We start from the raw sequence: 13,777 nt of genomic DNA, 5'->3' as shown, positions 1-13,777 counted from the left end.
TGACAAAACTTGTTTCCAAGTACAAGTTGCACAGTGTTGTTAGCATTCTGTAAGAAATGTACTAAGATTTGCATCCTGAACTAAAACATTAAGAATTGCATGGGAGTTGGCAAGCAGGTCTGTGTCCGACCTTGAACGCTCACATTCCATCCATAAAGCACAGCATTATCTCAGTAATATGCTTGATAAAGATGCACAATCCCCATGTCTAAAGACAACTGAAAATATGAATTCACACTGAAGCATTTCACATGATTTATAACTGCTTTCAGTCAATAGTTTTGTTATGTCTACCTGCTTATTTTCCTGGCTGCACCTGTTTAGATTAGTAATATTCAACTTGGATCTTCATCATACTGGAAAGGTCATATTTAAAACTGTTTTTTGAATCATATCCATTAAGTATTCCTGTAGGGGAGTTTGTATAAACTACAACTTCAAAATGTCAGTGTAGTGGACACTACAACACCCTTCACTTTGACCTGTGGCCTATGATGGCCGCCGTATGGGGGTCATTCCACTTTTTGGTTTCTGGATGATAAACACTTAACGCTTCGAGATGTTGGCTTCATACTCGGTACACAGGTGTATTCTATGATCCTCTAGGTCAAGTTCGGCCCATAGTGTTGTACAAGAAAAATAAACCTATGGCTGCCATAAGTTCTAGTTACATGGAAACAAGTATACTTTGAGTTCTTAATGTTGGAACATAGCGATGTTCTTTGATTTTCTTACTTAAATTTCATTACCAGTGTTGTCCAGTAAAAATAAACCCTTTCACTGCTACATTGCTTTAAATTCTGGCCATAGAGACCACATGCGCAGACCGCTTGCTTACTAAGTATCGTGGTATCCCTGAATAGACAATGATGTGCTACTCAAATATATACAACGTTCAATGTAATATCTGTATTGGCTTGACAATGGTAGGTTTGCTCAAGGTCTCTTGGGCTTGACCACTTTCTACCATCTTCAGAATTAATTTTGCCAAGGCCGCAATGTGATGCATGAGAATAACAATGCCCTTCATTTATATTAACCTGACACTAACCCTAACCCAATACACAAATAAATAATAAAGCAAATCACATTACTGTTGAGGGATGTAATATAGTAAGCATCCAATATTTAAATAAAAAAACGAGGGGGGTGGAGAGGGGGGGGGGGGGGGTCACACTGTGTGGCTCACAAGTCACACCATGAATGCTAAGCCCAGTTTCCATGGAGACAACCCACGTAAAATAACTGTTCTCCACTCCTTTTCAGTTGAGGAATGTGGGAAGTACCATGTAACTGGCTTGTATGAGACCAAATAAAGTTACATTGTTGTGTAACAGTGGGATGTCTGTTTATGCCTGTTAGGTCTCAAACCCTTACTATTTCTGTCAACTGAAGAGTGCAAATCTTGTCTGTGTCATTCCACAGACACTAGCATGCAAACTTTATTTTCTGTTGATCTAAGAATTTCAGGTCCAGTGTTTTCCAGTTTAGACTTTTTTTGTGTAATTCCACCTGAATGTTCTTCTAAATCTAGATTAATGCAGATAGTTGAGAAAATAGCTCGATTCCTTTGATCCATCTGGGGAAAAGATGTGTGATGTCAGCAGTATAAAAGTCTATAGAAACCTGCATGTGAAATTCCCCCAGAGCTCAGTGTTGCTAGGTTGCTCAGTGTTGCATTATCATCGCTAGCTGGGTGACTCAGATCTTGGATTAAAAACAGGGACCAGTGGGTTTCTCTCACCATGCCTGACAAAGCAACACTTTGCGAAGTCCATACTTTTTTCAGTGACAATGAACTAGGCGTTGACCAATTAATGAAAGCAAAATGCTTACTGATTCTTCAAAAATTGGTTTCAATCTTTGCCATACATGTATTTTTTTTTTGTCCTGTTTTTTTTCCAGTCATTACAGTTTTATGTTCTAACCTGGAAAGGAGAAATACATCTGTTGGGAATGACGTGTTGGGTTTGGGATTGATTAGGGGAAAAATGGCTTAGGCCAGCCAAAATACATTTAAGTGTCTCAGGAAAAGCTGGCAAAATATTCTGTGCGTGAGCAGCTTCTTGGTATACATGGTTAACTTAGACATTTATTTTGAGAACTGTGTGATGGCGTTTATAGTCATAATTTAGGTGCTTGGTTCTCTTACGTAAATTTTTCCATTTTTCAGTTTTCTCTGTAGTGTCGTTTTCAGTCTGCCTATAGCTGAATGCATTAAACTAGGGGTACCCTTGCCTTCCTGTCTGGATTTTAAACATTTTCAAATTCTTAGGGGCCTGCATGACCTTCATGGATTCCAACCAGATTTTATACAGTGGTGTTTAAATGTGTTTGAGTTATCCCCATTAAAGAAAATAATGAAGAGCTTGTATTACCTTTATCAACAGACTGGCATATTTTGTTGGTTAGTACCTTTTAAATATTAAATTAGGTTAAGCAACTTTCAGGAAATGCTATACAGTATTAAATAAAATAAAACAGTTTGTCAAATTTCCAACAGCTGCATATGTGAACTGGCAGCTTTGGTGGCTTATGGAAGATATAATCTTGGTGCTGTGGAAAACTAAAGTGGGTGTGCACAGGCTGCAAGGTTGGTGCCTGGAACAAAAATGGTACAGTAGTGTCATTTATAGATTTGTTTTGTTTTTTTGAAAAAATCTGTAATACAAAGTGATAACTGATTGCCGTAGTATACAGTACATTACTTATTTATTGCCTTAATAGATTTAACTCTATTATATTAATGCTGTTGTGTTAGTGATAGCATTCGAATTCCATTGGGGGGTGCTGTAAAATATTTTAATCCCTTAAAAAAAGCTGTGCTGTTATTAAAACCATGAAATGTGGTATTTAATTGCAGGCGTTAACCACAAAAATGTGTTTACTGGACGCAGCATGTGAAGATTATATATATATATATATATATAATATATATATATATATATAATATATATATATATATATAAAATAGTTGGTGATCGCAGTGACTTCTAATATAAATATAAATAATATGCATAATATAAATCGATTTTTTATTATTAGGTACCGATAACAAGATGCCATCTGCTTTTTTATTGCATTTAAAAAAATAGTTTCTTATTTTATAACCAGCTTTCACAGTGGTGAGGTAGATCTGGAAGCAAATTTGTTTTATAGTTTTTATTTTTATTTTATTTGCCTTGTCTATGTAGTAGTTACTTTCATCTAGAGTCTGTATTTATATGTAATATTCCACTTAACTTTCCTTTCCAAGAGATATTTCCGATACTGTAAAGCTTCTGTTTTGAAAGATCACTTTAAATGCTAGAAATAGCAGGATAAAAGCCTAGCATAAATTGGTCCACATCTCCCTTAACCTGCATCTACCTGCTGTGTCCTAATTATTTCTGTTTTTGCACTTCACCTCTTGAGGCGTGTGTTCTGGGACATGCAGCGCAGCCCTTGTATCCCACTATAGTACCAGTTACCAACAACTTTAAGTTGCTAGGGTTGGCATTCTTGCAGCAAAGAATGGCATAGTTGAAGTTTTTGAATAATTACATTATGTCTGTCTTGTTATTTATTTATTTTATTTTTTGTGTGACACTGCAGTGGACATGTAGCAAACACACATTGTTAAGGAAACCATTTTGCATAAGAATTTTTGCTCTGATTACAGTGGTTGACAGCTTGTGTCTTCTCAATAGGGGTGAAAGAGAATACATGTTTGGAAAAGGCATCATAAATCAAAATATTGAACAGTTATATTGTGTTAATTGAAGGGTTGTGGGGGAGGGGGTATTGGAATGGTTTCATGTTTGTCAAACAGGCTGGCCATCATCAGCTAGCAATATTTTGGCAATGCAAGTAATTGTTATTATACAGTTTGTTAATGCACAGTAAGGTAAACTTTAAGTTTGATCCAGTTTGGTAAATAAATTGTAAAGCTTTACTAGTGTATTTATTTTGTTGTTATGCAATATTGTGGTCATGGTTTTGATACAGATCTTTATTTTGCTTCTGTTAACAAATAATTCAGTTTACCAGTATTCTCATATGGATGTGCTTCCTGTTAACATGATCAGAGAAACTGGTCTAAGTCTTCTGAATACTTGAATAAATGAAATTATATTTGGTAGAGTCTTTGACAGCGATAAAGCACACACCTAGCTTTCTGGACCACAACGGTCTCTTCTGTGTTTCTTGTTCCTGTAACCGTTTTCTACTCCAGGAGTTCTGTTCATATGCAGGTCTGGTCATAGGTTTATCCTGGTGAGTAAAAGCTTTCGTTGAGAAGAGTGTGGAGCGCACAGCAACCATTGCATGTAGAATGCAAATGTTTATTTATGTTTACAGAAGATTAAAGCAAGTTTGCAATGCTGTGGAGAATGCCTAATCTTCTTGTGGAAATATTTGCTTTTGCAATGTTGAATCCGTCTTCAAGGATAATAATGAAATGCAGACCAGCAGAGGCTAATAAAACTAAATGCAGAAGATAAACAGTTTGAAGAGCTCGAAAAGGCATGAATCTATTTAGTTTGCCAAAGTGATGGTCAGTTTATTAAGTGTCCTGCAAATTCAAAGGATGGTTAAGCTGCTCCATTGGGATACGTATAGGCTGGTGAGTATTGCAAAAGTATGTCAGCTTGACTTGAGTACTGCAGGAACTACCTTAGAATCAATGAGTTCACACTGAAGGGAGAGCACCTGTATTGAATGTTGTGTAATGTAAAGACTGCAACAGTTAAATATTTGTTTTCCAGATATTGTCTTTAGAAACAGATCCAGTTGTGAAAGAACATTCTTCTGTCCTACAGTATAGTTGTCCCATTTTGACATTTACAATTGTATTTAATGTAATATTGTACAGACTCTCATGGCACAGCCTTCAACTGCTCATTTTTGCTCATTAAAAATGACTGTTACGAGCTGTCTGAGTGAGGCCAGCCCTTTTTACACACTAATGAGCTGCTTTCTATCGTATTCTCAATTCTGACAATAATCAGACAAAGACTTAATGAACAAGGCAGACCATGCAGTGTAAGATTGACATTTCCTGTCTTTAACCTGCAACTACTTGTTTACATCATAATATAATAATAATAATAATAATAATAATAATAATAATGTACTAATTTATTCAACAAGCGGCCCTACTTGTGCTTTTGAGGGCGTACACACAGAAGGTGTGGTGCCGTCTAAAATATGTCGCAGCTTATTTGTATTGTTATGTAGACTGGCAGTTTGATAAAAAAAGAGCACTTTGACCTATACTGTACATTATCAGAGAGCTTGTTTTATGGCATTAAAAAAAAAAGAATAGGAAACAAGTTGACTTTTACTGTAGTATACCATTCTTGTAAAACATATATTCTCAATTGTACATTTTTCAATGATGTATTCTAGCAGTAATCTTTCAGTTAAACAACATAGGACAACCTTTAATCAGTCTCTCAGACACTGACATCTCCAACCAGCAGTAAGAGCCTAACTACATCTGGTTCAGCTAGTGGGTACCAGATATTGGTACTTTACTATGGTAAAAAGGAAATACAGTTGTGTTTTTTTTTTTAAAGTATATACACATGTTTTGTTTTTCATCAAAGAAAAGCACTAGAAGCAAAAGGAACATCAAACAAGAATTTACATAAAGGAATTGATAGATTGAAGTGGTGTTACAGTACAGATAAAACCAGGAGACTTTGATGTTAAATCATCTTCATAGCGAGTCTAGGAGATGTAAAAATAGTTTTTCATGAATTATTCTTATGTATTGAAATTGGTAGCCTTATACCAGATGGCCCCTTGCAAGTATTTCTTGGGTAGGCGCTACAGCATAGAGAAGTTATTACAGTATCCCTGCCGTGTCGATCACATACTGCACATTTCCTTTTTACATTTCTAAAATGCTGAAAATGTATTCTTCACAATGAGTTTCAAAGTAGTGGTGGACTTTGTTTGTGGTTTCCTTGTTTGATAGATGCTTTGAGACCCAGAATTCCTGATGATGCAGGCTGTATTGTGTCTCCCCTGCTGGATGCAGTTAATCTTTTGCTCTGTTGTGCTTGGAGAATCAACTGCAGCCAAGCTGCCCACTGTGTGTTTTTACTGTGTGTAGTAAAATGTTAGTAATACTTACATTTTTTCCCGATCCTAAAGGTTTTTCCTTTCCCTCCTTGGCTAAGGTGACCCCCAATCAGACACACGCATTTATGTAATAATGGGGAGGGCAATTTATATCAATTGTCACGGTGCTTAAACACCACTCACTGATGAAGGTATTAGCTGAAATTGAAATTTCAGCTAATACCTGATTAGTTTCCAGTTGTTTTATCTCGCAGTTAGTTCTTGAATGTTTAAAGAACTGGATGTGTTAATATGTGTAGCCTCTTTAAGGACCAACCTTCTTTTGGAAATTTTACAAGCACACTTTAGGGCAGAGTAAACAGAGCTGCATGCTTTAAGTTAAGAAATCATTTAATGTATGAAGTTCCCATTCACACCTGGAAGAATGACAAAGCAGGATTTATCAGAAAACTACCTGGCATGTTTAAGGATTCGGTGTGTGATACAGGCTTGTTTTTTTGTTTTTCAGAAACATGATTGATTGTTTTTAGAACTAGGTGTCTGTTCTGTATGTTCAATACATTCATTTAAACACTTTCATTATTATAAGTCCTCAATAGCCATGCAGCACGAAAGGCTTTGCTGGTATAAGGGCTTAATGTACTGCATGAACTCTATTTACCACACATACTGGTTTATTTAGATTGATGTTTCTTTATTTTATAATCTTGTGAATAAGCAAACATTTCTCCACGTTTTAAACAATTCAAAGCTTGTGCAGTTCAGCTAAGACATGTTGAGTACTCTTTCACAAGGTATAATAATATTATTATTAAACATCTGCCACAAAGTGGATTATCTTTTAAATTAACTATAAATGCAACATACTGTATATTGTTGTTATTGCATCATTTATTAACAATAATTTCTGATGCAGAAGGATTATGAAAAGCATTTAAAGGCCTTTTAGTTACTCCAATTGCTTTTTTCTTTTTTTCTTGACATATATTTTGTCATTGCTTGAATGTTTTGGTATGCTTGGCTGTTTTTTTTTTTCTTTTCTTATGTGGTTTTGATTGTATAACAGTGCTGTTTATGCATCTGGATCTGAAAATGATTATCCTGGTTTTAATAAACCTGAACTCAAAAGCCTTGCTGTAGAGCACTGTTAGATGCCAGCAATGCCATACCTCTTGTTTTCCTTCTCCTGCATCTTGCCCTTCGTAAACTACCCTCTTCTGCAGAGGCCTTCCATTCCACCCCACACATTTCTTTTGAATTTTTTTTTGGTCCTGTCTTGAGTTAACTGTTGAAATAGCTGTAGGGTAAGACTCCTTATAGTGGTGGTTTGTGAAAAATACTTCTGACTGAGTAGAACTCCTCAAACAGGCTAGCTACAGAACAGCCCATATTGAGGTAGACAGGAACGGTAAACAGATTAATCTAGTAAAATCCATGCCTCTCTTTTTTCCTGTTATCATAGAAAATGTGTTGCATTCTGCCTTTTTATCAAGGTCAACTTTAATTTTATAGGCTGTCAGGAGCAGTACAATAGTAACTTTTCGATTTAGTTTCAACTGATATGTACAGTACTGAGGTGGCAGTGTGTATTAAACGTGACATTGCTTTATGGAAAGGTTATAAAGGTTATCATTTTTTTCTAAACTGAAAAATGCAGTCAGTTATTGCTTATAGGTTACCAGTAAAGTTTAAAAGCTAAATACTGTATAATAGCAAGAAACACAATATTTCACATGCTCAACAAAAAAACTATTTAGCTTTGTCCTAGCTCTCTCTTTTTCATACAGAAGGAATATGAGTTTTTGAATAATTCTTTTGTGTTAATGATTTTTTGGTTTAGGATAAACTACTATGTACTCACAGTATCTCCTGTATAGATTTACAGAAAGAAAATCATTTTGTTTTTCAGAGAGAGGTTACCCAAGTCCTGGAAGCACACAAAGACAAACACTGAGACACAGAAATGTGAACAGGGGCTTCGGTGACGTTCTGTTCCACAGTGCTCAATGCTCAAGCAGAACAACTTGCCTGTCAATATTGGAAAGCAAAACATTGATATGCAAGCTCTTAAATCCGGAACTGCTTCCACCTCAGAAGATCAGTCTTGCCTGCCAGAGTTTCACAGCTGTGGAAGTTGTATTGCCTATTAACAACACATCTGCTTTGAGCTTGCATGCTCTGTTAGCTGATTATGCAAGTTGATTTACACCCAGTTTTTTGCTCCATGATATGAAGGTTAGCGGAGAAAACCAGCGGAATATCTCCAGTCTATGTGTTAGCATGGCCTCTGAGGGAATGGATGCTTTGGGGCAGGGGAAAGTGATATCAGCTTTGTCAGCTGGGAACAAAAATAGCTCAAATGCTTCAAACACCAGGAGACACTCGGCCAAGCAAGAAAGAGGTCTCACTTCAACACTGCCGTGCCTTACAGAGTCAGAACACTACGAATCTGCGTCAAATATTCTGCCACTGTCAACCAAAGCAGGAATACCCTATGACTGCCAGACAAGAGAGTTTTGGGGTGGCAAAACTGGGGAGTTGGGTTCCGTTGTTGACATTGACAACCTACACTGCTGCAGCTCAATGCAGAGAGACAGTACAGGCAGCTTCTGTTGCAGCCAGCTGTGCCAGACATGTGATCTACTGGTAGAAGGGAGCGTTTGCTTGGAGACTCACATTCTTACAGAACTGGAGAGCACTGCTAAGCCCCTGCAAGATGAGCTACAGTTGGGAATGGAGAGCCTTTCCTCAAAGTTAGATCAGTTTGTAGGGGAAAAGCCAGAGGAGAGCTGTGTGGCTGGATCCAACAACCCATGGGACTCGAACACCAGCCAGAAAAGGGAGAAGCAATATTCCTGTCTGTGTCGCAGACTCAAAACTAGCTCCACAGGACAGTGTTTACCAGTGCCATTAGACTGTCCTGCTGTCCCAGATGCTGACTTGATAGGTGTCTGTGGCTGTGATATTGTGGACGTTACAAAAAGTTGCCCGAACCAAGATATGTTGCAAGGTTGTGTTCAATGGGTTAAAGATGGGTACTCAAGTCTGGATAGACGCTGTAGGAAACACAAATCCAAATGCCCTAGTGATGGTAGCAGCTCTTTTCAGTTCCGAGTGGCCCATAAGCCAGCCACAAGTCCACAAAATAATGAGGATAACAGTGGGGAAGAGTGGCCAGAGGATGATTTTTTCCGAAACAAGAAAGAACGCTCCACTCTACTAGTCAGGAGGTATTATAAAAATAACCGGGAGGTGAAGAAATCTGTTTATACAGGCACAAGAGCTATAATGAGGACGCTGCCTTCAGGTCACATAGGAGACAAAGCCTGGGAGTCTGTTTGCAAAAAAAGACAAAACATCTTTGAGAAACACATTAGGTCAGTGACTGAAAACATCACTGTGCTTCAGGCTGGTGACCTGCAATCGTATGGGCTGCTCCATTTCTTGGCCAAATCTAAGGATTATGAGGTAAGGATAATTAATTTATTATAATACAAAACAAAAACATACTTTATTGCCACTGAGTTAGTCATGTGTATGTGTTAAAAAGCTTTTGGAACAGCTCCCTTCACAGTTTCGTATCCAGATAAGCCTGAATAGATACCAGAGTTTGAAACTGCACACAATCCTTGGTTAGACAACTCCACTTTATTGCGTATGTTGTTGAAACGATCAGGAGCCAGGAGTTTGAGCAACCAGGCCCATGTAAAATAAATAGTTTCTTCCTTATAATGACTCATTATATTAGTGAGCCTACAGACTCAGCAGGGGCCTGATTTCTCAAATTCCTGATACCTGGTCATTTCAATAATACTAACATAACAGGGAATTCTGAAAAGCAGGACTAGAGGGCAAGACAAGGAAGTTTCTAACGATGCTCAATAGGCCTTACGATCATGGCTTTGACTCTCCCATTTATTATCCCATTATTATCTGTGTTGCAATGGAAACATAATGCTATATTGAAAAAATATATATCCTTGTAATAGTCATGTGTATATATAAAAAAATATTCTTGTAATATAAATGTTCCTACTTCATCACTAAACAAACAACCGCCATTATCATTCTTAAACAAGCACAGTTCAACAGAGAAAAAATTATAAATTCAAAAGAGATGGACATTCAATCAAAAAGACGAGAACTCGGAAACAATGTGGTTTAAGACCAATGACAGAAGTAGTTAAGGAGACTTTAAAAGAGCAAGAACATGAAAATAGGGAAAAAACACTTTTGATATGAACTTCACAATGTCGTATTTGCATTCAGCGGGAAAAACAAGATACCTCAAAAAAGACTTGTACAAACACCTTTCGAATTTCATCTTGTCAGTAAAAAAGAAAAATGTGGAAGACTTTGAACAATGTCTTTATTTTGAATGTATTATTTCTTTTCCATGGTGCTGTGCTTGTTGTAGCGAGAGACATAATGGCAGCAGTTTATTTTTAAATGTTATTCACTTTTGTATGCTTTAAGAAACTTAGAATATATAACATAACATATGTTATGTATTCTAAGTGCTAGTACTACATGTTTCTAGTTGGTTTTGGCCTGGTAATGCATATGTGCCATGCCACTTGTGCATTACTGCCCAAAACCAACTCGAGACATATTATTGTATGATAATGTATTCTAACCCATACATTATTTTATTTATAATCAAAGGAAACTAAGAACACTGTAAAGGTAGGTCTAATTAGTCACACAATCACAGTTTATCAAACCATTGCAAGTCACATTTTCTTCCTTTCCACATAGCTTATTTAGACAAATTCTACTGGACATACCCATGTTATTATGATACAGAGTTACATATTTACACTAATGTGGAAACAGTCATGTCATTGTTTGCTTTAGGGCACAAGAAATATTTTTAAACCAGCACTGATGCTGCACAGTTGGAAGATGTAGATCATAAGCACTGCATTATACAATAGGAAAATAAATCTTGTGGTCTTTTAAGTCTGGACAGGACACTCGTGGACAACAGTGGAAGAGCAATATTACGTGTAATTTGACAGTTTGACATCCAAATAGCAAATAGAAAATGCACTATATAGTCAATTATTAAACAAAATGTCTGTAGATTTGTATCCTAATAGTTTTTTTCATGCGTTCCCATGACGCGTGTTTCTTGAAGCCTCTTGTCATACAAACATCGTGCTATTTCAGTGTAATTTTAAAAATATATTTTGTTTGTTTAAACTGATTTTGTGGTAATGTCCTCGGGTGTCTAATTCTGTTTTTTTTTCTCTGAATTCCGTGATTCCGTCCGTGGTCTCCGCAAGGGCCCTGATTACAGTTACACTACTGCTTCATTTATTTAGCCGGTCAACCTATTTTAAAAAGGTTGTCTCTCAAGGCTGGATTGTAAACACAGATATGATATTGTAGCAAGTGTGATGAGCCTTACGGAATGCAATTTCCAATCAACACCTACCATTCATCTTCAAATACTAAAAAACCGTATCCGATACATATACTGGTTACAGCTGGAATGCCTACCACTTTGGCCTTTGTGCAAGAGAAGATTACGAATTTGTTTTTGAGAGATAGATATGCTTTAACTTAATAGGATTCCCCATGTTAACATCTAACAGGTTTACAAAGCCATTATGTAAACAGACTAAGGTAGGGTAGGATATTATCAATCAGCCATGCACACCACAGATGTATTGCAAAGTAAACGGGTTTAAATCTTCAAGAAATGACCGTACATCTTTACCTCTAGATATGTGGACAAATATTTAAGCCCATCATTTAAACGGGATTAAGGGAAGCTTTCTCTCTTCAAGCAAAGGATGATAAAAAGCCTACGGTCATATAGACTTGTGTAGTGCTTTAGCTAAAGAGCAGCTTATACTAATTTCAGTAAAGCGTATAAAATAAAGGTACTGTATTAAGCAGTTATTATTTTACTTTAACAACTTCTTTACTCTGCTTCCTTTCTGTTTCATTCAGAAATACTACTGACAATTACTATAGATTACAGACTTTATCATTATAATATTTAAAACAAAACATAAAATAAATATTGATGGATAGACACAGGTACACCTGAAAATGAAGATATTCTTAGTTTTATACTTTACTAAATAAAAGATAATATGGTAATGGCATAGTTTACTGCAAAACAGGGTTAACTGTTATAAGACATTTCTGCCATGTGAGTGAAACAGGATACCATCAAAATCATACGCTCTGAAATATGGCGTCATAAACACATGTTGCAATGGAACTGAGTAAACCTAATAAAAGAGAACTTTGGTCAGCACTGTGATTTAATTAAGTCAGTGGATTTTACATGTAATTGTCAGAATATAGGGGGCTCCCAAGTGACACATCCGGTAAAGGTGCTCCGTGTGGAGTGCAGGATGCGCCCTATAGCCTGGAGGTTGCTGGTTCGAGTCCAGGCTATTCCAATGCCGACCGTGGACAGGAGTTCCCAGGGGGTGGCGCACAATTGGCTGAGCGCCGCCCCAGGGGAGGGGAGGGCTTTGGGAGGCCAGGGTGTCCTCGGCTCACCGCGCACCAGCGACCCCTGTAGACTGGCCGGTGCCTGCGGGCTTGCCTGTAAACTGTTGTCCTCCAAGGCTGTAGCTCTGGGTTGGCTGCATGGCGGGCCTGCAAAGTGAAAAGAAGCGGTTGGCTGACGGCATACATTTCAGAGGACAGCATGGGTTCGTCTTCACTGCTCCCGAGTCAGTGCAGGGGTGGTAGCAGTGAGCCTAAAATACAATTGGATGTTTCAAATTGGGAGTAAGAAATGGGTAAAAATCAATTGGAGACTACTAAATGTATTAAAAAAAAAAAAAAAAAAAAAAATATTAACGTGAACACTATAGAAAGGCAAAAACTAATTATCCACCAAGGCTTTTACTACACTAACTATTTAAAAGCATACTGTACAGTTTCTTGTAAAATATAATGACTGTACTTACACCTTCGATAGACATTTTACAGAACTGACTAAAAGCTCCTTGTTAATGATCAATAAGCACACGCTTTTACTATATTACTTTATAGTAATTTCCTGTGAAGTATGAACTTCACTGATTTTTAGTAAAGATATAAAGGTAGTACTTCCTGTATAATAAGGCTAGGTAATTGTATGTTACACAACAACACCCATGTTTATCTGTGAGTATATGTAACAAGCATTTAAGGCTTTAACCCTAAAAAGCCTATTTCTCTCTCTCTCTCTCTCTCTCTCTCTCTCTCTCTCTCTCTCTCTCTCTCTCTCTCTCTCTCTCTCTCTCTCTCTCATACAGTACAATGCAATTGTATATTTCACACCTGCCAAGTAATATTTGCTGAAGCTTGTGGCCCATTGCCCAGAGACTTGGATCTGTTGGATTGAGGCAATTGTGCAGGCAGTGGATGTGTTTAGAATCAATCCTATTCACAAAATAAATTCTGAATTGCAGAAAAAACACAAAGTGCAGCGCCTAATTGATAGCTCTCATCAGTCGACAATTCATGCATTTTTTAGATAATGACACAAACTGTTTCATTCCAGTTAATGAGTATTTGTCCTGTAGTGAACTATACGCGTTTGTTTAAATGTAAAGAACAACTAAATGTACAGTATTAAAACACTGCTTTCTAATTCACTGTTAGTTTTCTTTCTTTTTTCTCGCACTGGTAATGTGCTGTCATAAGCAAATGTAATAACCCGGTTTATATCATGACCCGCTTTACATCATGA

General features: G+C 37.0%; 1 protein-coding gene across 2 annotated transcripts in view; it reads left to right on the top strand.

Annotated features, from left to right (window-relative positions):
- Positions 1–13,777, top strand: part of plce1 (phospholipase C, epsilon 1) — a 114,320-nt gene that overhangs the window by 4,633 nt on the left and 95,910 nt on the right. For both annotated transcript variants that reach the window (XM_058984999.1, XM_058985000.1), the window contains exon 2: positions 7,979–9,537. In XM_058984999.1, coding sequence (XP_058840982.1) covers positions 8,299–9,537 — 1,239 coding nt within the window. In that variant the 5' untranslated portion in view covers positions 7,979–8,298. The remainder of the gene's footprint in view (positions 1–7,978; positions 9,538–13,777) is intronic.

Source organism: Acipenser ruthenus, chromosome 13 (genome assembly GCF_902713425.1).
Source record: "Acipenser ruthenus chromosome 13, fAciRut3.2 maternal haplotype, whole genome shotgun sequence".
Lineage (NCBI taxonomy): Eukaryota > Metazoa > Chordata > Actinopteri > Acipenseriformes > Acipenseridae > Acipenser > Acipenser ruthenus.
The sequence above is the reverse complement of the archived record's forward strand: the minus strand, read 5'-3'. Positions and strand labels throughout refer to the sequence as shown.